Source organism: Heterodontus francisci, chromosome 4 (genome assembly GCF_036365525.1).
Source record: "Heterodontus francisci isolate sHetFra1 chromosome 4, sHetFra1.hap1, whole genome shotgun sequence".
NCBI lineage: Eukaryota > Metazoa > Chordata > Chondrichthyes > Heterodontiformes > Heterodontidae > Heterodontus > Heterodontus francisci.
Window position 1 is genome coordinate 110,896,265 of NC_090374.1, and position 24,838 is coordinate 110,921,102.

At 46.5% G+C, this 24,838-nt stretch overlaps 1 protein-coding gene across 1 annotated transcript in view; it reads left to right on the forward strand.

The window, feature by feature from the left end:
- The window catches only part of vps13a (vacuolar protein sorting 13 homolog A), a 609,759-nt gene that overhangs the window by 199,225 nt on the left and 385,696 nt on the right, over window positions 1-24,838 (forward strand). The window contains exons 21-22 of the mRNA XM_068029994.1: window positions 24,033-24,165; window positions 24,447-24,564. Coding sequence (XP_067886095.1) covers window positions 24,033-24,165; window positions 24,447-24,564 — 251 coding nt within the window. The remainder of the gene's footprint in view (window positions 1-24,032; window positions 24,166-24,446; window positions 24,565-24,838) is intronic.

Genomic DNA, 24,838 nt, shown 5'->3' on the forward strand with positions numbered 1-24,838 from the left:
ATGGTAATGTGGAGCAGTTTGATTATTGGAGCTAAAAATATATTTATCTCCCAATAGATAAGGGGATAACAATTTGCCTCCGGTGGTGGCACAAAACTAGGATATTGAATTGGCTTCCCTACTTTATGCAGCATCTACTCAGCTCCATTGCAGTCAATGGAGCTGAATATCAGGTGCTGCATATAACTGGTGACCGATCTAATACTGCCCGTTCTGTGCCATGGAACGCGTCACATCTCTACCCCAAACATTTTAATCAGTATCTAGCCCTCCGCCTGTGAGTAATCCAATTTTAGATGACTTACAGGTAACTTTAAAACATCATACAGAACTGTTTGATAGTTATATTGCATATAGTTATATTGTATATAGGGAAAAGCCCCGGGAAGGACAGCATTGCCCCTGAAATCATCAAGAGTGCCAAGCCTGCTATACGTTCAGCTGTGCACGAACTGCTTTGCCTGTGCTGGGATAAAGGAGCAGTACCACAGGACATGCGCGATGCCAATATCATCACCCTCTATAAGAACAAGAGTGATAGCAGTGACTGCAACAACTACCGTGGAATCTCCCTGCTTAGAACAGTGGGAAAAATCTTCGCTCATGTCGCTTTAAACAGGCTCCAGAAGCTGGCTGAGTGTGTCTATCCTGAGGCAGAGAGATCCACCATTGACGTGCTGTTCTCCCTTCGCCAGAAATGCCGTGAACAACAGATGCCCCTCTACGTTTTTGAACAGCGGTAGCAGTGAGAGTGCGAGCTAGGGGGCAGCTGGGAAGGTAAGTTTCAGTATAAAGTACTTAACTAGCACTTCGGCAGGGTGGGAAAAAAAACCTGAAAAAGTGACATCACAGGAAAGCTGTGACCTGATTGGCTGGTAGGGAATCTGCACCGAATTTGAAAATAAAACTGATAAAAATTGATTAAAACACTAATTAACTAATTAATAAGTAGAGTAACTAAACCAGAGGGAGGAGATTACTGTATTTAGACAGCATTTAATATTTATTGCAGAAATCTAGCACCAGGGACCTCATAGTGAAGTGTATCATAATTTAGTAAGGATTTAATAAGTATTTATTTTATATCAATTAACTAATTAGTGAGAGAAATGTCAGTTAGAGGGGTGAAGTGCTTCACCTGTGAGATGTGGGAAGTCTGTGACGCTTCCAGCGTTCCGGGCGACTACATCTGCAGGAAGTGTACCCAGTTGCAGCTCCTCACAGACCGCATGGATCGGTTGGAGCGGCAACTGGATGCACTTAGGAGCATGCAGGTGGCGGAAAGCGTCATAGACAGGAGTTTTAGAGAAGTGGTTACACCCAAAGTGCAGGCAGATAGATGGGTGACCGCTAGAAGGGGCAGGCAGTCAGTGCAGGCTATCCCCCTCTCTAACAAGTATACCGTTTTGGATTCCCCTATCAGGGGAAAACAGCAGCAGCCAGAGCAGTGGCACCACGGTTGGCACTGTTGTTCAGCAGGGAGGGACAAAGCGCAGAAGAGCAATAGTTATAGGGGACTCTATAGTCAGGGGCACAGATAGGTGCTTCTGTGGATGTGAAAGAGACCCCAGGAAGGTATGTTGCCTCCCTGGTGCCAGGGTCAAGGATGTCTCTGAACGGCAGAGGGCATTCTGAAGGGGGAGGGTGAACAGCCAGAGGTTGTGGTACACATCGGTACCAATGACATAGGCAGGAAGAGTGATGAGGTCCTGTAGGGGGAGTTTAGGGAGTTCGGTAGTAAGTTTAAAAAAACAGGACCTCTAGGGTTGTAATCTCTGGATTACTCCCTGTGCCATATGCCAGTGAGGCTAGAAATAGGAAGATAGTGCAGCTAAACACGTGGCTGAGCAGCTGGTGTAGAAGGGAGGGTTTCAGATATCTGGACTATTGGGCTCTCTTCAGGGACAGATGGGATCTGTACAGGAAGGACGGGTTGCATCTAAACTGGAAGGGCACTAATATCCTGGCTGCAAGGTTTGCTAGCGTCACTCGGGAGGGTTTAAACTAGTGTGGCAGGGGGGTGGGAACCAGAGAAGTAGGACAGCTAGTGAAGTAAATGAGGAGGGCATAGTAAATAAGGCCAGTAGGACTAAGAGGAAGAGCAGGCAGGGAGATGTTGCTGAGCACAGCGGGACTGGTGGTCTGAAGTGCATTTGTTTCAATGCGAGAAGTATAACAGGTAAGGCAGATGAACTTCAAGCTTGGATTAGTACTTGGAAATATGATCTTGCGATTACAGAGACTTGGTTGAGGGAAGGGCAGGATTGGCAGCTAAATGTTCCAGGCTTTAGAAGCTTCAGACAGGATAGAGGGGGATGTAAAAGGGGTGGGGGAGTTGCATTACTGGTTAAGGAGAATATCACAGCTGTACTGCGGGAGGACACCTCAGAGGGGTCATGCAGCGAGGCAATATGGGTGGAGCTCAGGAATAGGAAGGGTGCAGCCATGATGTTGGAGGTTTACTACAGGCCTCCCAACAGCCAGCGGGAGGTAGAGGAGCAGATATGTAGACAGATTTTGGAAAGATGTAAAGGTAACAGGGTTGTTGTGGTGGGTGATTTCAACTTCCCCTATATTGACTGGGACTCACTTAGTGCTAGGGGCTTGGATGGGGCAGAATTTGTGAGGAGCATCCAGGAGGGCTTCTTGAAACAGTATGTCGATAGTCCAACTAGGGATGGGGCCATTCTGGACCTGGTATTGGGGAATGAGCCTGGCCAGGTGGTCGAAGTTTCAGTGAGGGAGCATTTCGGGAGCAGTGACCATAATTTCATAAGTTTTAAGGTACTTGTGGATAAGGATGAGTAATCCTCGGGTGAAGGTGCTAAATTGGGGGAAGGCTAATTATAACAATATTAGGCAGGAACTGAAGAAATTAGATTGGGGGCGGCTGTTTGAGGGTAAATCAACATCTGACATGTGGGAGTCTTTCAAACGTCAGCTGATTAGAATCCAGGACCAACATGTTCCTGTGAGGAAGAAAGACAAGTTGGCAAGTTTCGGGAAGCTTGGATAACATGGGATATTGTGAGCCTAGTCAAAAAGAAAAAGGAAGCATTTGTAAGGGCTGGAAGGCTAGGAACAGATGAAGCACTTGAGGAATATAAAGACAGTAGGAAGGAACTTAAGCAAGGAGTCAGGAGGGCTAAAAGGGGTCATGAAAAGTCATTGGCAAACAGGATTAAGGAAAATCCCAAGGCTTTTTATACATATATAAAGAGCAAGAGGGTAACCAGGGAAAGGGTTGGCCCACTCAAGGAGAGAGATGGGAATCTATGCGTGGAGCCAGAGGAAATGGGCGAGGTGCTAAATGAGTACTTTGCATCAGTATTCACCAAGGAGAAGGACTTGGTGGATGATGAGCCTAGGGAAGGGGGTGCAGATAGTCTCAGTCATCTCATTATCAAAAAGGAGGAGGTGTTGGGTGTCTTGCAAAGCATTAAGGTAAAGTCCCCAGGGCCTGATGGGATCTACCCTAGAATACTGAGGGAGGCAAGGGAAGAAATTGCTGGGGCCTTGACAGAAATCTTTGCATCCTCATTGGCTACAGGTGAGGTCCCAGAGGACTGGAGAATAGCCAATGTTGTGCCTTTGTTTAAGAAGGGTAGCAAAGATAATCCAGGAAATTATAGGCCGGTGAGCCTTACGTCAGTGGTAGGGAAGCTATTAGAGAGGATTCTTCGGGACAGGATTTACTCCCATTTGGAAACAAACGAACTGATTAGCGAGAGACAGCATGGTTTTGTGAAGGGGAGGTCGTGTCTTACTAATTGGATTGAGTTTTTTGAGGAAGTGACGAAGATGATTGATGAGGGAAGGGCGGTGGAAGTTGTCTATAGGGACTTCAGTAAAGCCTTTGACAAGGTCCCGCATGGCAGACTGGTGCAAAAGGTGAAATCACACAGGATCAGAGGTGAGCTGGCAAGATGGATACAGAACTGGCTCGTTCACAGAAGACAGAGGGTATCAGTGGATGGGTGTTTTTCTGAATGGAGGGATGTGACTAGTGGTGTTCCGCAGGGATCAGTGCTGGGACCTTTGTTGTTTGTAGTATATGTAAATGATTTGGAGGAAAATGTAGCTGGTCTGATTAGTAAGTTTGCAGACGACACAAAGGTTGGTGGAGTTGCGGATAATGATGAGGATTGTCAGAGGATACAGCAGGATATAGATCGGTTGGAGACTTGGGCGGAGAAATGGCAGATGGAGTTTAATCTGGACAAATGTGAGGTAATGCATTTTGGAAGGTATAATGCAGGTGGGAAGTATACAGTAAATGGCAGAACCCTTAGGAGTATTGACAGGCAGAGAGATCTGGGCGTACAGGTCCACAGGTCACTGAAAGTGGCAACGCAGGTGGATAAGGTAGTAAAGAAGGCATACAGCATGCTTGCCTTCATCGGTCGGGGCATAGAGTATAAAACTTGGCAAGGCATGTTGCAGCTGTACAGAACCTTAGTTAGGCCACACTTAGAATATTGTGTGCAATTCTGGTCGCCACACGACCAGAAGGACGTGGAGGCTTTGGAGAGGGTACAGAGGAGGTTTACCAGGATGTTGCCTGGTCTGGAGGGCATTAGCTATGAGGAGAGGTTGGAAAAACTCAGATTGTTTTCACTGGAACGACGGAGATGGAGGGGCGACATGATCGAGGTTTACAAAGGTATGAGCGGCATGGACAGAGTGGATAGTCAGAAGCTTTTTCCCAGGGTGGAAGAGTCAGTTACTAGGGGACATAGGTTTAAGGTGAGAGGGGCAAAGTTTAGAGGGGATGTGCGAGGCAAGTTTTTTACACAGAGGGTGGTGAGTGCCTGGAACTTGCTGCCAGGGGAGGTGGTGGAAGCAGATACGATAGCGACGTTTAAGAGACATCTTGACCAATATATGAATAGGAAGGGAATAGAGGGATATGGGCCCCGGAAGTGCAGAAGGTTTTAGTTTTGGTAGGCATCAAGATTGGCGCAGGCTTGGAGGGCCGAATGGCCTGTTCCTGTGCTGTACTGTTCTTTGTTCTTTGTACGTTGCTTTCATTGATCTCATCAAAGCCTTTGACCTTGTCAGCAGAAGTGGTATCTTCAGACTACTAGAAATGATTGGATGCCCACCAAAGCTACTAAGTATCATCACCTCATTCCATGACCATATGAAAGGCACAATTCAGCATAGCGGCGCCTCATCAGACTGCTTTCCAATCCTGAGTGGCGTGAAACAGGGTTGTGTTCTCGCACCTACACTGTTTGGGATCTTCTTCTCCCTGCTGCTCTCACATGCATTCAAGTCCTCAGTAGAAGGAATTTTCCTCCACACAAGATCAGGTGGCAGGTTGTTCAACCTTGCCCGTCTAAAAGCGAAGACCAAAGTACGGAAAGTCCTCATCAGGGAACTCCTCTTTGCTGACGATGCTGCATTAACATCTCACGCTGAAGAGTGTCTGCAGAGACTCATCGACAGGTTTGCGGCTGCCTGCAATGAATTTGGCCTAACCATCAGCCTCAAGAAAACGAACATCATGGGACAGGATGTCAGAAATGCCCCATCTATCAATATCGGTGACCACACTCTGGAAGTGGTTCAAGAGTTCACCTACCTAGGCTCAACTATCACCAGTAACCTGTCTCTCGATGCAGAATTGAACAAGCGCTTGGGAAAGGCTTCCTCTGCTATGTCCAGACTGGCCAAGAGAGTGTGGGAAAATGGCGCACTGACACAGAACACAAAAGTCCAAGTGTATCAAGCGTGTGTCCTCAGTACCTTGCTCTACGGCAGCGAGGCCTGGACAACGTATGTCAGCCAAGAGCGATGTCTCGATTCATTCCATCTTGGCTGCCTCCGGAGAATCCTTGGCATCAGATGGCAGGACCGTATCGCCAACACAGAAATCCTCAAGGCGGCCAACATCCCCAGCATATACACCTTACTAAGCCAGCGGCGCTTGAGATGGCTTGGCCATGTGAGCCGCATGGAAGATGGCAGTCTCCCCAAGGACACATTGTGCAGCGAGCTCATCACTGGTACCAGACCCACTGGCCGTCCATGTCTCCGCTTTAAAGACATCTGCAAATGCAACATGAAGTCCTGTGACATTGACCACAAGTCATGGGTGTCAGTTGCCAGCAATCGCCAGAGCTGGCGGGCAACCATAAAGGCGGGGCTAAAGCATGGCATGTCGAAGAGACTTAGCAGGCAGGAAAAAGGACAGAAGCGCAAGGAGAGAGCCAACTGTGTAACAGCCCCGACAACCAATTTTATCTGCAGCACCTGTGGAAGAGTCTGTCACTCTAGAATTGGCCTTTATAGCCACTCCAGGCACTGCTGCACAAACCACTGACCACCTCTAGGCCATTGTCTCTCGAGACGAGGAGGCCAAAGAAGAAGAAGTTTCAGTTGCAAACGTTTTTACATATATTAACTGTTCGTGTCCTTGCGCCCAAAACAACCAGCTTAATTTTTAGAACTTCCTCAAATGCCTGCAAAAAAGTGGAAGCTTGTAATGATGATTAATTCAATCTGGGAATGTGGGTAGTTTTGTGGGTGGGCTTCGAGCAGAATGTTTTTAAACAAGCACAATATATTGCAGAAACTGAGTTTGCACTTAAAATTCTGCAATATTTTGTGTTGATTCTTTTACCAATTTTGAGTGAATTGTACTCAATAATCCAGCACAACTAAGCAGAAACTCCAGGTCTATATTTATATAAATATTTTTAATAGGTATATATGCACATATATACCAACACTGTATGAATGCAAGTATTGTTTTGTAACAGGTTCTCTCATAATCAGGTTAGAAAAAAAGGCTTGCGTATATATTGTGCCATTCACAACCTCTGGATGTCCCAAAGCACTTCACAGTCATTAACATACTTCTTCAAGTATAGTCACTGTTGTAATGTAGGACTCGCAGCAGCCAGTTTGCATATAGTAAGATCCCATAAACACACTGATCGTGGTCAGATTTATCAGATAATCTGTTTGTGATGTTGGTTGAAGGATAAATATTGACCAGGATACTGGGGAGAACTGTCCTCCTCTTCAAAATAGTTTCAAGCCTCAAGAACACATTTTATGCAAAATATTGGCTAGACCATAGTTAAAATAGTGGGTACAGTATTGGTTTCCCCATTTTAGAAGGGATATTAAAGCAATAGAGAAAATACCACGTAAATTTAGTAGAATAATAAATGGGATGAGAAACTATAGTTTTGAGAGACTTGTGATAATGGTACTATTTAGAGCAGACCAGGCGAAGTAGAAATTTAAGGCTTTAAAAAAAAAATATGAAAAGTTTGATCGGGTGATTGGGAATAAAACATATTGAGCTGAATTTTATTAGCGCGCTTTGAAGTTGGCGATCTTAAGGCGCGGATGCGTCCGCGATATTTCGCACGGGGGCTCATTTAAATAGAGGGGGCGGAGTGGCCGCCCCTGATGACAGAGTGGGGGTAGCCACACCACCCCGGCAACGGCATCTGGTGCCACCGCGCAGGTGTCGCCGCCATTTTTAAAGGGCTTCAAGCACTTCATGTAAATTTAACCCCACCCCCCCAATAAGTTCACAATAAATAAAATTACATATGTCCCAGGAAAACCAATTTTTCAAATCACAACCTTTAACCCCGCAACTGCAGAACATTTGACCTTCAACCCCTGCCCACCATCCCCATAACCTATCGGAGTGGTTTACCCCACAGGGGAGGCGGTGGCGTCGTGGTGTTGTCACTGGACTAGTAACCCAGAGACCCAGGGTATTCCCCTGGGGACATGGGTTCAAATCCCACCACAGCAGAAGGTGGAATTTGAATTCGATTAATAAATCTGGAATTAAAAAGCGAGTCTAATGATGGTTGTGAAACCATTGTCGATTATTATAAAAGCCCATCTGGTTCACTAATGTCCTCTAGTGGAGGAAATCTGCTGACCTAACCTGGTTTGGCCGACATGTGACTGCAGACTCACAGCAATGTGGTTGACTCTTATATGGCCTCTGAAATGGCCTAGCAAGCCACTCAGTTGTATCTAACCGCTACAAAGTCAAAAAAAAAAGGAATGAAACCGGTCAGACCACCTGGCATCGACCTCGGCACAGGAAACGACAACGGCAAACCCAGCCCTGTCGACCCTGCAAAATCCTCCTTCCTAACATTTGGGGGCTTGTGCCAAAGTTGGGAGAGCTGTCCCACAGAGTAGTCAAGCAACAGCCTGACATAGTCATACTCACAGAATCATACCTGACAGACAATGTTCCAGACACTGCCATCACCATCCCTGGGTATGTCCTGTCTCACCGACAGGACAGACCCAGCAGAGGTGGCGGCACAGTGGTATACAGTAGGGAGGGAGTTGCCCTGGGAGTCCTCCACATCAACTCCGGACCCCTGAAGTCTCATGGCATCAGGTCAAACATGGGCAAGGAAACCTCCTACTGATTACCACCTACCGCCCTCCCTCAGCTGATGAGTCAGTGCTCCTCCATGTTGAACAGCACTTGGAGGAAGCATTAGGATGGCAAGGGCGCAGAATGTACTCTGGGTGGGAGACTTTAGTGTCCATCACCAACAGTGGCTTGGTAGCACCACTACTGACGGAGCGGGCCGAGTACTAAAGGACATATCTACTAGACTGGGTTTGCGGCAGGTGGTGAGGGAACCAGCAAGAGGGGAAAACATACTTGACCTCGTCCTCACCAATCTGCCGCAGATGCATCTGTCCATGACAGTATTGGTAGGAGCGACCACCGCACAGTCCTTGTGGAGACTAAGTCCTGCCTTCACATTGAGGATACCCTCCTTCGTGTTGTGTGGCACTACCACCGTGCTAAATGGGATAGATTTCGAACAGATCTAGCAATGCAAAAGTGGGCATCCATGAGGCCCTGTGGGTCATCAGCAGCAGAATTGTACTCAATCACAATCTGTAACCTCATGGCCCGGCATATTCCCCACTCTACCATTACCATCAAGCCAGGAGACCAACCCTGGTTCAATGAAGAGTGCAGGAGGGCATGCCAGGAGCAGCACCATGCATACCTCAAAATGAGGTGTCAAACTGGTGAAGCTACAACACAGGACTATCTGCGTGCCAAACTGCATAAGCAGCATGCAATAGAGCTAAAGGATCCCATAACCAACGGATCAGATCTAAGCTCTGCAGTCCTGCCACATCCAGCCGTGAATGGTGGTGGACAATTAAACAACTAACTGGAGGAGGTGGCGCCACAAATATCCTCATCCTCAATGATGGGGGAGCCCAGCACATCAGTGCAAATGATAAAGCTGAAGTATTTGCAATAATCTTCAGCCAGAAGTGCCAAGTTGATCCATCTCTGCCTCCTTCCCAAGTCCCCAGCATCACAGATGCCAGACTTCAGCCAGTTCGATTCACTCCGCATGATATCAAGAAACGACTGAAGGCACTGGATACTGCAAAGGCAGTGGGCTCTGACCAATATTCCGGCAATAGTACTGAAGACCTGTGCTCCAGAACTTGCCACGTCCCTAGCCAAGCTGTTCCAGTACAACTACAACACTGGCATCTATCCTGCAATGTGGAAAATTTCCCAGGTATGACCTGTACACAAAAAGCAGGACAAGTCCAGCCTACTCTCTCTCATCAGTAAAGTGACGGAAGGTGTCATCAACAGTGCCATCAAGCAGCACTTGCTTAGCAATAACCTGCTCAGTGACGCTCAGTTTGGGTTCCGCCAGGGCCACTCAGCTTCTGACCTCATTACAGCCTTGGTTCAAACATGAACAAAACATCTGAACTCCAGAGGTGAGGTGAGAGTGGCTGCCCTTGACATCAAGGCAGCATTTGACCGAGTATGGTGTCAAGGAGCCCTAGCAAAACTGAGGTCAATGGGAATTGGGGAAAACTCTCCACTGGCTGGAGTCATATCTAGCACAAAGGAAGATGTTTGTGGTTGTTGGAGGTCAATCATCTGAGCTCCAGGACATCACTGCAGGAGTTCCTCAGGGTTGTGTTCTAGGCCCAACCATCTTCAGCTGCTTCATTAATGACCTTCCTTCAATCATAAGGTCAGAAGTGGGGATGTTCGCTGATGATTGCACCATGTTCAGCACCATTCGTGACTCCTCAAATACTGAAGCAGTCCGTTAGAAATGCAGCAAGACTTGGACAATATCCAGGCTTGGGCTGATAAGTGGCAAGTAACATTCACGCCACACAAGTGCCAGGCAATGACCATCTCCAACAAGAGAGAATCTGACCATCTCCCCTTGACATTCAATGGCATTACCATCGCTGAATCCCCCACTGTCAACATCCTAGGGGGTACCATTGACCAGAAACTGAACTGGAGTAGCCATATACATACTGTGGCTACAAGAGCAGGTCAGAGGTTCGGAATCCTGCGGCAAATAACTCACCTCCTGACTCCCCAAAGCCTTTCCACCATCTACAAGGCACAAGTCAGGAGTGTGATGGAATACTCTCCACTTGCCTGGATGGATGCAGCTCCAACAACACTCGAAGTTAGACATCATCCAGGACAAAGCAGCCCGCTTGATTGGCACCCCATCTACAAACATTCACTCCCTCCACCACCGACGCACAGTGGCATCAGTGTGTACCATCTACTAGATGCACTGCAGCAATGTACCAAGGCTCCTTGGACAGCACTTTCCAAACCTGCGACCTCTACCAACTAGAAGGACAAGGGCAGCAAATACATGGGAACACCACCATCTGCAAGTTCCCCTCCAAGTCACACACCATCTTGACTTGGAACTATATCGCCGTTCCTTCACTGTCGCTGGGTCAAAATCCTGGAACTCCCTTCCTAACAGCACTGTGGGTATACCTACCCCAAATGGACTGCAGCGGTTCAAGAAGGCAGCTCACCACCATCTTAAGGGCAATTAGGGATGGGCAATAAATGCTGGCCTGGCCAGTGGCGCCCACATCCCATGGATGAATTTTAAAAAAAAACTTAAGGGCCTCCGCCCGCCGCTACGGGGATTTTACCCGTGGCTGATTGGGCGGCCCAGGCCTGAGAGAAGCCGCCTGATAAAAGCAGGCGGCTCTCCCAAGGCCTGGGTGGGGTGGGGGGGCACTCATCAGGCACCCCGTGCCCGACGGAGGGCTGCCCCAACCACACCAACACGCCGCCCCCGTCCCCCCAGTCGACCACCTTTGCCTCGCCAGGGCCCGACCGATCACCCCCAGCGAGGCCCTGAAAACCTACCTTCATTCTGGGGCTATATATTTAAAACATTTCAATTGATATTTCAATTGATATTTCAAATTTACAACATTTGCATCTTCATTTTAATTGGTTTAGTGACTGAATAAGCCATATTAGAATTTTGAGGGTTTTTTTGTTTTTAGGATGGCATGCTACAAACTATCCTATTTATTGCTCTCACATTTACGCCTTATCTTGGCTTTTATATGATTCCTAGCCCAAACAATTTTTTGTTTCCTTGAATTCTCAGACATTTTTTAAGCTTTAAAAAGAAAATCAGAAATAATTTGCATTTTACATAGCACCTTTCACTATCTTGGGACATCCCAAAGTGCTTCACAGCCAATTAGCATTCTAAAGCCTAGTCACTGTTGCAGACGACTTGTCTGCAGCAAGGTCCCAGAAACAGCAATACAAATAATCAGTTTTTGGAACGTTGGTTGTGGGATAAATGTTGGCCAGGTCACTGGGAGAACTCTGCTTCTTTTCTTCAAGTAGTACCCATAGACCTTTTATGTCCACCTGAGAGAGCAAATAAGACCTTCATTTAATAGCTCATCATAAAGATGGCACCTCTGACTGAATAGATCCCTCAGTACTCAATTATTTCAGTCTAGATTATGTGTTCAAGTCACTGGAGTGGGGTTTGAGAGCATTACTTTCTGACAAACATGTGTAAGTGTTACCACTTTGCAACACAAACTCTGAAGAAGGAGGGAGAGAGCAACTCAGAAGCTAAGGGAGGAAGGGAGGTGTTATTTCAACCTTTCGGTTGGAGATGAGGAGAAATTTCTTCACTCAGGGTTGTGAATCTTTGGATTTGTCTACCCCCAGAGGGTTGTGGATGCTCCATCGTTGAGTATATGCAAGGCCAGGATTGTTAGAGTTTTGATCTCTCCGAATCAAGGAATATGGAGAGCAGGTAGGAAAGTGGAATTGAATTAGAAGAGCAACCATGATCATGTTGAATGGCGGAGCAGTCTCAAGGGGCCAAATGGCCTACTCCTGCTTTTTCTTATTACAGATGTCAGGCAGCTTTGGTGTCTCTCCCAAAGGACTGAGCCTCATCTCTCTGAAGTTAGGATTCAGGGTTGGGGTGCAGGAGTCCGTGATTTGAATTAAGGTTTGGATTTGGTTTTATTTTTTAACTTGCTGTGTGTTTTTAAAAAGTCAAAATTCTACAAAAACTTTAGTTCCGAGTTACTTAATGAATTATATTTTTGTTGGATCAGTGGTATTGGTGTTTTACATTGCAGTTGATACTGTAGAAACATCACATATCCTTGAATCATTCTATTCCTTTTTGTGATTTCTTTGGTTTACAATGAGATGAACATACTTTATCAAAGTCAAATTTTATTCGGGGCTTAGTGTTAATAAGACATTTGATTAAAGTAAATGTAAATTGAACAAATGTCATGTGATCAAAGATCACGAGTTGTCATGTGATCAAATACCATAGCGTCAAATAATCACATGATTAAATCTTCAGGGATACATCAAACTAGAGTTGGCAATCCCATGTGTTGTTGATGCCAAGAATGACAAAGTTAACTCTTTAAGGTTGTTTACATTCATTATTTTGAAGGATTTCATGCTCCCTACTCCTTGAGCTCTTGCAGCAAATACATAGCTTTCAACTTTGGAGGTGTACACTAATCAAAATTGGATTAGTCATCCGTTATACAGCCTGCCCAATTTATCTTTCTGTTGACTTCAAAGCAAAAGAAAATTGGGTGGTGTATATATGAGACAGCTGATTTGTTATCACACATTTTATTCTCCTGCTGAAGTTAGTAGATTTTTCCATAGTCTTTTTCTTGATTTCTTGGGTGAAATGAACTGAAACTTTGGAATGCATTGCTCATCTTAGTTGGCAGTTGTGGCTGGAAAATACACAAGTGTGATATTCTTAATGCCATGATGTAAAACAATTTATAATGTTATAGTGCTTCCATTTTTTTAATTTTGAAGATTTGTGTTTTAAAGTTGAAAAGGAGTCCATGGATTTTTTTTTAACAAAAGTCATTGAGAGGTCTGGATTGTAAAAATTACTGGAAGGCACCTGTCTACAAATAATTACCCAGCATGGGTTTGTTTTGACTTGGGGAAAGATGTTTACAAAGAAGTGACAGGTCATGATTTATAGGGGTCAGGAGGCTTGACTCTTGTGACATTGTTTCTGGTTTCACTTGGACATTGAATTAGGATATGGACAATGGTTTGAAAAGACAGTTGGAGAAAACTTGCCAAGGGAGCAACACCCAACTCAGTCTGTTCCAGCTCTTTGAAAAAGCCTGCCAGTTTTCCATCTCTTGAGAAGCTGAGGAGGAAGTGTAAGAAACTGCCTGAATCCCTTGTTAATGCGTTTTCCTTGGAAAGCCTGCCCAAACTGATCATCTACGTTGCCTGACGAGAATTGTTCTAAGAAGATTCCAGTGGCACCCATCTACACGTATTTGGGATGCCAAACCAAAAAAGGGCATCTGACATTTTTTCGTATTTTTTCTTCGAGTTGGCAAGTATTGTGGCCAGTGTATTTTTTTTTTTTACTAGAGCTCTTGAGAGTAAATCTCTATTATTTTGGTTAACCGGTGTATGTGTGTGCCTGTGTGTGAGGGACTAAGGTAAAAAGGGACCTTTTTATATTTCGATCTGTGTGTTTATGCTTTACTTCATTACTAGTTAAGACTTGTTTGATAAACTGATAATTTTGTGGTTTGTTGAAGAAACCTGGTTGGTGTGTTTTATTCTGGGATAAAAATAGAGTCTATGATTGATCGTATCGGTAAGTGGGAAAAAATTCAGATATATGTTGTGACCTGTGGAGAAGTGGAACTAGAATAAACAGTGCACTCCTCCTGCCTCGGTCGTAACAATAGGGACATCATTCCTTGTAATAGCAGAACAGAACCAAATTGTAGACTCATTATAACAATGTGAAGAGGCTCCATTCAAGTCAATGAATGAAAGTGAGCCAACAAGGCAAATAGGCCTAGAACTTTGGGTGCGCTCATATTTCCTGCATCTTAAAGGTTAGGCTCTGGATTCCTCACAATATTGGGCAGTGGGCCTCAATTCCATGAAGCTTAGAGCTGCCGAGAGTTAAGAGGCAAGTTGTCGAGCGAAACATGGTTGCAGATTGGGCCATTGCGGCAACACTAGAAGCAGCCCTTGGGTGAGTGAGATCGAGGGAAAATGGGTTAGGATAGCAGTGGCCAGAGAGGGCGACCACTCGCCGGACTGGCAGTGACACAATTTCTTCCAATATGAGAATATTTTGAAAACTTGTCTTGTTCGACTGCTTGTAGACCTGGTTTTTCTGAGTGCGAACCAATTTACTCAGTGCAAACTAATTTTATAATTGGGACCATGGACAGGTCCTTATTTGCATATGTAAAGGGCTCATTACCTGTTTTTCACCTTTATCACTATGGCATGTGGTGCACTTTAGGCTCATAGCGAGCATGCCATATGCTCACTATTTTGAAGGCTGTTTTGCACCCAAAAAACAGATGCTACATGCCGAATCTCCAGGCAGCACTACTTTTATTTTCAATGCCTGAATTCTACAGGTACAGTAGATCCTATTATAATTTAAATAACAAACTAAGTTCCACCTAAAGTGCTCAGAGGCTAGGAATTCTACAGCGAGCAAATCACCTCCTGTCTCCCCAATGCCTGTCCACCATCGGCAAGGCACAAGTCAGGAGTGTGATGCAATACGCTCCACTTGCCTGGATGGGTGCAGTTCCAACAACACTCAAGAACCATCCAGGACAAAGCAGCCCGCTTGATTGGCACCCCATCCACAAAGATTCACTCCCTCTACCACTGACGCACAGTGGCAGCAGTGTGTACCATCTACAAGATGCACTGCAGCAACTCACCAAGGCTCCTTTGACAACGTCTTCCGAATCCGCGACCTCTACCAACTAGAAGGACAAGGGTAGCAGTTGCACAGGAACACCACCACGTGCAAGTTCCTCTCCAGGCTACACAGCATCCTGACTTGGAATTATATAGCTGTTCCTTCACTGTCGCTGGGTCAAAATCCTGGAACTCCCTTCCTAACAGCACTGTTGGTGTACCTACACCTCAAGGACTGCAGTGGTTCAAGAAAGCAGTTCACCACAACCTTCTCAAGGGCAATTAGGGATGGGTAATGAATGCTGGCCTAGCTAGTGATGTCCATATCCCATGAACAAATAATAAAAAAGTTAACATTCTTCCTCAACTCGAGGAATACAGCTGTTTTATGTTCTCTGTATGTGGATGATGTTGGCAAGATTGGATAGGTTGGGGTTGTTTTCTCTGGAATTGAGGAGACTGAGGGGTGACTAGATTGAGGTGTACAAAATTATGAGGGGCCTAGGTAGAGTAGACAGGAAGGACCTGTTTCCCCTGGCGGGGAGGTCGGTTACCAGGGGAGACAGATTTAAGGTGATTGGTAGAAGAATTAGAGGGGACATGAGAAGAAACTTTTTCACCCAGAGGGTGGTAAGTGTCTGAAATTCACTGCCAGGAATAGTAGTGGAGGCAGAGACCCTAAATTATTTTAAAAGGTACCTGGTCATGCACCTCAGGTGCTGTAACCCGCAGGGCTATGGACCACGTGCTGGAAGGTGGGATTAGTTTGGGTGGATAGCTTATGCGGACATGATGGGCTGAATGGCCTCCTTCTATGATGTATATTGCTCTGTGTTCTATGTGACCAGTCCCTCTAAAGGTAGTCAACAGGCGTAAATCATCAAGTTCAAAAGTCAGCTCAACACCACCACCTCAAAGTAATTGTGGATGAGCAATAAATGTAGTCTTTATTTTATTTTATTTTATTTATTTAGAGATACAGCACTGAAACAGGCCCTTCGGCCCACCGAGTCTGTGCCGACCAACAACCAACCATTTATACTAACCCTACAGTAATCCCATGGTCCTTACCACCTACCTACACTAGGGGCAATTTACAATGGCAATTTACCTATCACCTGCAAGTGGGAGGAAACCGGAGCACCCGGCGAAAACCCACGCAGACACAGGGAGAACCTGCAAACTCCGCACAGGCAGTACCCAGAATCGAACCCGGGTCCCTGGAGCTGTGAGGCTGCGGTGCTAACCACTGCGCCACTGAACCCTGTGGAACGCCACCGGAAACCGCTTTCCATTGGTTAAAACATCTGTCAACTCCTACCCTTTGTTTCATGTCACTGAACCAATTTTGGATCCAACCTGCCATCTTCCCCTGTATCCCATGGGATTTCATTTTACTGACCAGTCTGCCATGCGGAACTTTGTCAAGTGCCTTACTAAAATCCGTGTAAACCACATCCATTGCACTACCCTCATCAATCCTCCTTGTTACTTCCTCAAAAAAACTCAAATCAAGTTAGCAAGACATGACCTTCCATTAACAAATCCATGCTGACTATCCCTGATTAATCCGTGCCTTACTAAGTGACTGTTTATCCTGTCCCTCAATAGATTCTAACAATTTACCCACCACCAAGATCAGACTGACAGGCCGAAAATTACCTGGCTTATCCCTTGCACGCTTCTTAAGCAATGGTACAATGTTCGCAGACCTCCAATCCTCTGGTCCCTCACCTGTATCTAATGAGGTTTTGAAGATGATCCTCAGTGCATCCGCTATTTCCTCCCTGGCTTCCTTTAACAGCCTGGGATGCAAAAACTCCGGTCCTGGCGATTTATCCACTTTCAGGGATGTCAGACCTCAAGCACTTCTCCTCTCATTATGCTTATCTTATCTAATATTTCACTCTCCTCTTTAACTACAATGTTTGCATCAACCCTCTCCTTTGTGAAGACAGAGACAAAAAACTAATTAAGAACCCTGCCCACATCTTCTGTATCCACGCATAAGTTCCCTTGTACATCGCTGATAGGTCCTACTCTTTCCTTAGTGATCCTCTTGCTCTTAATGTACTGATAAAACATCGTTGGGTTTTCCTTGATTTTACCTGCCAATAATTTTTATATCGTCTCTTTGATTTTCTAATTTCCGTTTTTACTTCACCACTGCACTTTCTATACTCCACTAGGCTTTCTAAAGTATTAAGATATTTGTGATCATCATAAGTTTTCTTTTTTTTCTTTAACTTGCCCTGTAAGCTTCTAGATAACCAGGGAGCTCTAGATTTGGCAGTCCCATCCTTTATCTTTGTGGGGACATGCCTACACTGTGTCTGCAGTATCTTGCTCTTGAATGGTTTGCTACTGATTTTCCTTCAATAAGCTGTATCCAGTCCACTTTCGCCAGGTCACCTCTCAGTTTCGTAAAATTTGCCCTCCCCCAATTTAGAACCTTTGCTCCTGTTTTATCTTTGTCCATGTTTAATACATGTTGGCTAGAGTAGGTGGCATTGGCAGGTTCCCTTCTCTGAAAGATTTTCATGAACCAGTTACATTTTATAATGATCTGGCAGCTTTCCTGGTCATTTTCTTCTAGTGCTAGCCCACTAATTACTAAAATTCTTGTTCAGTTTCACACCTTGCCATGGTGGGATTTGAAGTCATAATTTCTGGATGGCTCACACCTCCTGAGTCTCAAGGTTCCACTCCAGGACTTAAGCACAAACATCAAGGCTGACACTCCAGTGCAGTACTGAGGGAGTGCTGCACTGTTGGAGGTGCTGTCTTTCGGATGAGACATTAAACTGAGGCCCCATCTACCTGCTCGCATGGATATAAAAGATACCCTGGCACCATTTCGAGCGGGGTGTTATTCCCTGGTGTCCTGGCCAATATTTATGCCTCATCAACATCACCAAAACAGATTATCTGATGATTATCACATTGCTGTTTGTGGGAGCTCGCTGTGCGCTAATTGGCTGCCACGTTTCCTACATTGCAACAAAAATCTTCCACTAGCATGTAAATAACAAGTGGGAAAAAATCAACACACACTTGGGGAGGTTCGAGTTAATTAAGGATAAGCATCACGGATTTGTAAAAGGGTGATCATGCTTGACTAATCAGATTGAATTTTTTCATGAAGTAACAGAGAAGGTTAATGAAGAATGGTAGACAGTGGTGTTCCCCAAGGGTCAGTGCTGGGACCACTGCTTTTTGTGCTATATGTAAAGCTGCAAAAAGAGCCATAAAGAAAAGTAAGATGGAACATGAGAAAAAGCTAGCACAGAATATAAAGACAGATAGCAAAAGTTTCTATAAATATATAAAACGAAAAAGAGTGGCTAAAGTAAACGTTGGTCCTTTAGAGGATGAGAAGGGGAAATTAGTTATGGGATATGATGAAATGGCCGAGGCATTGAACAGGTATTTTGTCTTCTCAGTGGAGGACATTAATAACATGCCAGTAATTGACAAAGACGAACGGAGGTGAGGACCTGGGAACAATCATTGTTACGGAAGAGGTAGTGTTGGGCAAGCTAATGGAGCTAAGGATTGATAAGTCTCCTGGCCCTGATGGAATGCATCCCAGGGTTCTAAAAGAGATGGCGGGAGAAATAGCAGGTGCACTGATGGTAATTTTCCAAAATTCGCTGGACTCTGGGGTAGTCCCAGCAGATTGGAAAACAGCAGATGTGACGCCACTGTTTAAAAAGGGAGGTAGACAAAAGATGGGGAATTATAGACCGGTTAGCTTAACCTCTGTAGTGGGGAAGATGCTTGAGTCTATCATCAAGGAAGAAATAGCAGGGCATCTCGATAGAAATTGTCCCGTTGGGCAGACGCAGCATGGGTTCATGAAGGGCAGGTCATGCTTGACAAATCTTTTGGAATTCTATGATGACATTACAATGGGGACCCAGTGGATGTGGTGTACCTAGATTTCCAAAAGGCCTTCGACAAGGTGCCGCACAAGAGGCTGCTGCATAAGATAAGGATGCATGGCGTCAGGGGTAAAGTATTAGCATGGATAGAGGATTGGTTGACTAACAGGAAGCAGAGAGTGGGGATAAATGAGTGCTATTCTGGTTGGCAATCAGTCACTAGTGGTGTGCCTCAGGGATCGGTGTTGGGACCGCAATTATTTACAATTTATATAGATGATTTGGAGTTGGGGACCACGTGTAGGGTGTCAAAGTTTGCAGATGACACTAAGATGAGTGGCAGAGCAAAGTGTGCAGATGACTGAAACTTTGCAGAGGAACATAGATACATTGAGTGAGTGGGCAAAGGTCTGGCAGATGGAATACAATGTTAGTAAATGTGAAGTCATTCATTTCAGTAGGAGTAACAGGAAAAAGGATTATTACTTGAATGGTAAAAAGTTGCAGCATGCTGCTATGCAGAGGGACCTAGGTGTCCTTGTGCATGAATCGCAGAAGATTGGTCTGCAGGTACAGCAAATAATTAGGAAGGCAAATGGAATTTTGTCCTTCATTGCTAAAGGGATTGAGTTTAAAAGCAGAGAGGTTATGTTGCAGCTGTATAAGGTACTGGTGAGGCCGCACCTGGAGTACTGTGTGCAGTTTTGGTCTCCTCACTTGAGAAAGGATATACTGGCACTGGAGAGAGTGCAGAGGAGGTTCACTAGGTTGATTCCGGAGTTGAGGGAGTTGGCTTATGAGGAGAGACTGAGTAGATTGGGATTATATTCATTGGAGTTCAGAAGAATGAGGGGGGATCTTATAGAAACATATAAAATCATGAAGGGAATAGATAAGATACAAGTAGAGAGGATGTTTCCACTGGCAGGTGAAGCTAGGACAAGAGGGCATAGCCTCAAGATTAGAGGGAGCAGATTTAGGACTGAATTAAGAAGGAACTTCTTCACCCAGAGGGTTGTTAATCTATGGAATTCCTTGCCCAGTGAAGTAGTTGACGCTTCTTCAGTAAACGTCTTTAAAGCTAAGGTAGATATCTTTTTGAACAATAAAGGAATTAAGGGATACTGTGGGAGCGCAGGTAAGTGGATCTGAGTCCACGAAAAGATCAGCCATGATCTTATTGAATGGCGGAGCAGGCTCGAGGGTCCGGACGGCCTACTCCTGCTCCTAGTTCTTATGATCTTGGAATACCGAATAAAATCTCAAAATTTGCCAATGATGCCAAATTTAGAGATGTGACCAGCAGTGAGGATGATGTGAACTGCCTACAACAGGACATAGATAGGCTAGCGGAATGGGCAGGCAGGTAGCAAATGGAATTTAATACTGACAAGTGTGAGGTGATGCATTTTGGTAGAAGGAATAGGGAGAGGCAATATATACTTAACGGCACAGTTGTAAAGAGTGTGCAGGAACAGAGGGACCTGGGGGTGCATTTGCGTAGATCTTTGAAGGTGGTAGGACAGATTGAGAGTGTGGTTAGTAGAGCATAAGGGATCTTGGGTTTCATAAACAGAGGCGTTGAGTACAGAAGCAGGGAAGTTATGCTGAACTTTTATAAAGCTCTGGTTAGGCCCCAGCTGGAGTATTGTGTCCAGGTTGGAAAAACTGGGGTGCTTTTCCTTAGAACAAAGGAGGTTGAGGGGAGATTTAATATAAGTGTACAAGATTATGACAGGCGTAGGTAAGTTAGACCAGGAAAAACTGTTCCCATTAACTAATGGTACAAGCACTGGAGGACACAGATTGAAGGTTTTGGGCAAGAGATGCAGGGAGGAATATGAGGAAGCACTCTTTTATGCAGCATGTGGTAATGACCTGGAACTTGTTGCCAACAAGGGCGGTGGAAGAGGAGACTATCAATGACTTCAAAGGAAAATTGGATGTCCGCTTGAAGGAAATAGATTTGCCAGGCTACAGGGATCGAGTGGGACTGACTGGCTCCGTGGAGAGCAAGCATAGACTCGATGGGCCGAATGGACTCCTTCTGTGCCATAAATGACTATGATCGTGACGACATTTCAAAAGTACTTCATTGGCTATAAAGTACTTTAAGACATCTGGTGGTCATGAGAAGTGCTATATGAAAGCAAGTCTTTTCTTAGTAAACTTAAACACGAATTCACATCTCAGCGTGAAGCTAATAAACTGTCAATGCAATCACCACCTCCTCCTCGTTCACCTCACCGTCATTTTCGTCCTCCTCCTCCTCATCCCTGTCGCCCCCCACCTCCTCCTCCCCCCTCCTCCTCCCCTCCGCTGCCCCTGCTCCTCCTCCTCCTCCCCTCCGCTTTCCCTGCTGCTGCTCCTCCTCCTCCTCCCCATCACCCCCTCCGCCCCTGCTCCTCCTCCCTCTTGCTCCCCCTCGCCTCCCCGCCTCCTCCTCCCCCTCGCCTCCTCCTCCCCCTCGCCTCCTCCTCCCCCTCGCCTCCTCCTCCCCCTCGCCTCCTCCTCCCCCTCGCCTCCTCCTCCCCCTCGCCTCCTCCTCCCCCTCGCCTCCTCCTCCCCCTCGCCTCCTCCTCCCCCTCGCCTCCTCCTCCCCCTCGCCTCCTCCTCCCCCTCGCCTCCTCCTCCCCCTCGCCTCCTCCTCCCCCTCGCCTCCTCCTCCCCCTCGCCTCCTCCTCCCCCTCGCCTCCTCCTCCCCCTCGCCTCCTCCTCCCCCTCGCCTCCTCCTCCCCCTCGCCTCCTCCTCCCCCTCGCCTCCTCCTCCCCCTCGCCTCCTCCTCCCCCTCGCCTCCTCCTCCCCCTCGCCTCCTCCTCCCCCTCCGCCTCCTCCTCCCCCTCCGCCTCCTCCTCCCCCTCCGCCTCCTCCTCCCCCTCCGCCTCCTCCTCCCCCTCCGCCTCCTCCCCCTCCGCCTCCTCCCCCTCCGCCTCCTCCCCCTCCGCCTCCTCCCCCTCCCCCTCGGCCTCCGCCCCCCCCCCCCTCCGCCTCCCCCCCCCCCCCCTCCGCCTGCCTCCCCCCCCCTCCGCCTGCCTCCCCCTCCGCCTGCCTCCCCCTCCGCCTGCCTCCCCCTCCGCCTGCCTCCCCCTCCGCCTGCCTCCCCCTCCGCCTGCCTCCCCCTCCGCCTCCCCCTCGCCTCCCATCTCGCCTCCCATCTCGCCTCCCATGTCTCCTCCCCCTCCCCTTCCTCCCCCTCCTCCCCTTCCTCCCCTTCCTCCCCTTCCTCCCCCTCCTCCCCCTCCTCCCCCTCCTCCCCCTCCTCCCCCTCCTCCCCCTCCTCCCCCTCCTCCCCCTCCTCCCCCTCCTCCCCCTCCTCCCCCTCCTCCCCTTCCTCCCCTTCCTCCCCTTCCTCCCCTTCCTCCCCTTCCTCCCCTTCCTCCCCTTCCTCCCCTTCCTCCCCTTCCTCCCCTTCCTCCCCCTCCTCCCCCTCCTCCCCCTCCTCCCCCTCCTCCCCCTCTTCCCCCTCTTCCCCCTCCTCCCCCTCCTCCCCCTCCTCCCCCTCCTCCCCCTCCTCCCCCTCCTCCCCCTCCTCCCCCTCCTCCCCCTCTTCCCCCTCTTCCCCCTCCTCCCCCTCTTCCCCCTCCTCCCCCTCTTCCCCCTCCTCGGCCTCCCCCTTCCTCCTCCTCCCCCTTCCTCCTCCTCCCCCTTCCTCCTCCTCCCCCTTCCTCCTCCTCCCCCTTCCTCCTCCTCCCCCTTCCTCCCCTCCGCCTCCGCCTCCCCCTCCTCTATTCCAATGGGACTGTCTACTAGTGCACCTATGTCTTTGAGCAACTGCTTTGTGCAGAAACCTGTGGTCAGCAGAAAGTCCTACCACACCATTCCCTGTAGACTTTTGAAATAACAATTGAAAACCCCAAAAATGTGTAAAATTTTTGCATCGGTCAGAAGAAATCAGCCAGCAAATAAGCTGCAAGTGCTCATTTTTCCTGCTCATCTCTGCCAAGAGAGAATGCAATGAGCCTCCGTCACCTCTCTTGCGCATCACTGGATGGTAAACAGAGGTGTTGCAAATATCTCCAGCTCCAGCCTAGATGGAACCAGACGCATAAAAGTTCAATGTCATGGATGCCTTCTTAGTTGCTGGTAATGCAGTTCTTGCCCTGATCAGAGATTGCAGTTGTTACTGTAACAGGTGGCAGATTCCATTGAGGACATCCTTACTGAAGCTCAGATGTCTTTCGCTTTGTTCCTTGTTGAGGTCCAGGTGGGAGAATTGCTCCCTGTAAACCCTGGGTGGATATAGCTTCTTGCTGAGAGCCCTTATTTATTCTCTTTCCCCACCACCATCACCCTCCCAAACTCTCCCACCCGCGCCCCCCCCCACCACACCCCCCACTCCTCAGCTTGTCTTGCTCTGCATGGCATCTGTTCATTCTCCAAGTCATGCTGTGTTCCAAGGGGAATGCCTACTTGGTTCATTCATGTTTCGGACCAATTAATTTATGTAGAAGCCTTGAGGTCAGCAAAAAAATCCTTCTGTCACACCACTCCCTGTACACTTTTGCAGCTTGCAACAAATGTGGGAAGCACCAAATGCTTGTAGAATTATAGCAACAATCAAAAGTCAACTAGCAACTAACCTGTAAGTAGTTTATGATCCCTTTAAATAGTACTGGCGAGAGGTCCTTCCTGCTGCTGATTGACATTATGATCTGTGTACTTCCGGTGGACGTTAACTGCTTGCATACAGTTGTCTTCACCAATGTGGCGTTCGGCAGAATACTCCACACAAATCTATGTGTACACTGTGGACGCTTTTTGGACCTCTTGGAGCATTCATAGCACCCAAAAAATGGTTGCTAATGAGCACAATTTCTCACCCATATAGTGTTGGTAGGGCAAGCAATGTTTTTTCATAAGAGGAATTGAAGCAATAAAAACTGGGTTTTTTTTATAACCCCAGGAATACTGACAGAATAAATCAGTTTCTCTAACATTTGTATAGGTCCTTTTTAAACTTTTGTGATCAATACTTTTTATTGTCAGGAATAGTTTTTTGCCCATATGTGCAAGAAAAACAATAATTCTTAGTCGTATTTAAATAATTTGTAATCAATTTTTTTTAATCTTTAAGATGATCAGTAAAAGTCGTGCACGTCTGCCACAACTTACTGCTGGAGAAAGCACTTTGGAAGATATCATGGCCAGAGCCTATGACTGTTTTGATATACAACTCAGTAGTGTTCAACTACTATATGCTAAGCCACGTATGTATTCGCTTAAACATTTAAAACCTATAAAACTATTACCAGGTACTTTGTGTTAATGAAAATAATGAGTGGAAGATTATTTATAAAATGTTATTACTTGGTATTTTGGGTGTTTGACAATTGGTTGCAATAGTAAGCATTGATTTTGCTAATTTAAACCAGGTAGTTCCAAAAATTATAAAGTGTTTGGTATTTTGATTCTGGGAGGAAAAGGAATTTCTGGTACCTTACAATTATCAGGCGAATAAGCTTAACTAGCCATCCGTGTTCTGATTTAGATGAGGATTGGAAAGCAGCTCGCAAAACAAAGCAATCACCTCAGCACATCTTGCAGCCCATGGATTTAAAGCTCGAGCTATGCAGAGCAATGGTTGTCTCTGATTCAAGAATGCCAAAGTATGTATGCATGTTACCAGGTGGGCAAAAGTTGAGTGGTAAATGTTAACAATGTGTTAAAACTCAAAACACTTAGGTATGATATATTGATAACATAGTGGAATAAAAGTGAAAATTGATCATAGTTGCATGATCCTGTATTGTCTGATGTGTTAAGACAATTATTCTTAATAATGGCCAGCATTAATTTACAGAAATGTAACAACAGTGAAAACCTTATGAGGTGATGGTTCACTTCCACCTAATGGTTCACTTTCATCAAAATATAACTGTT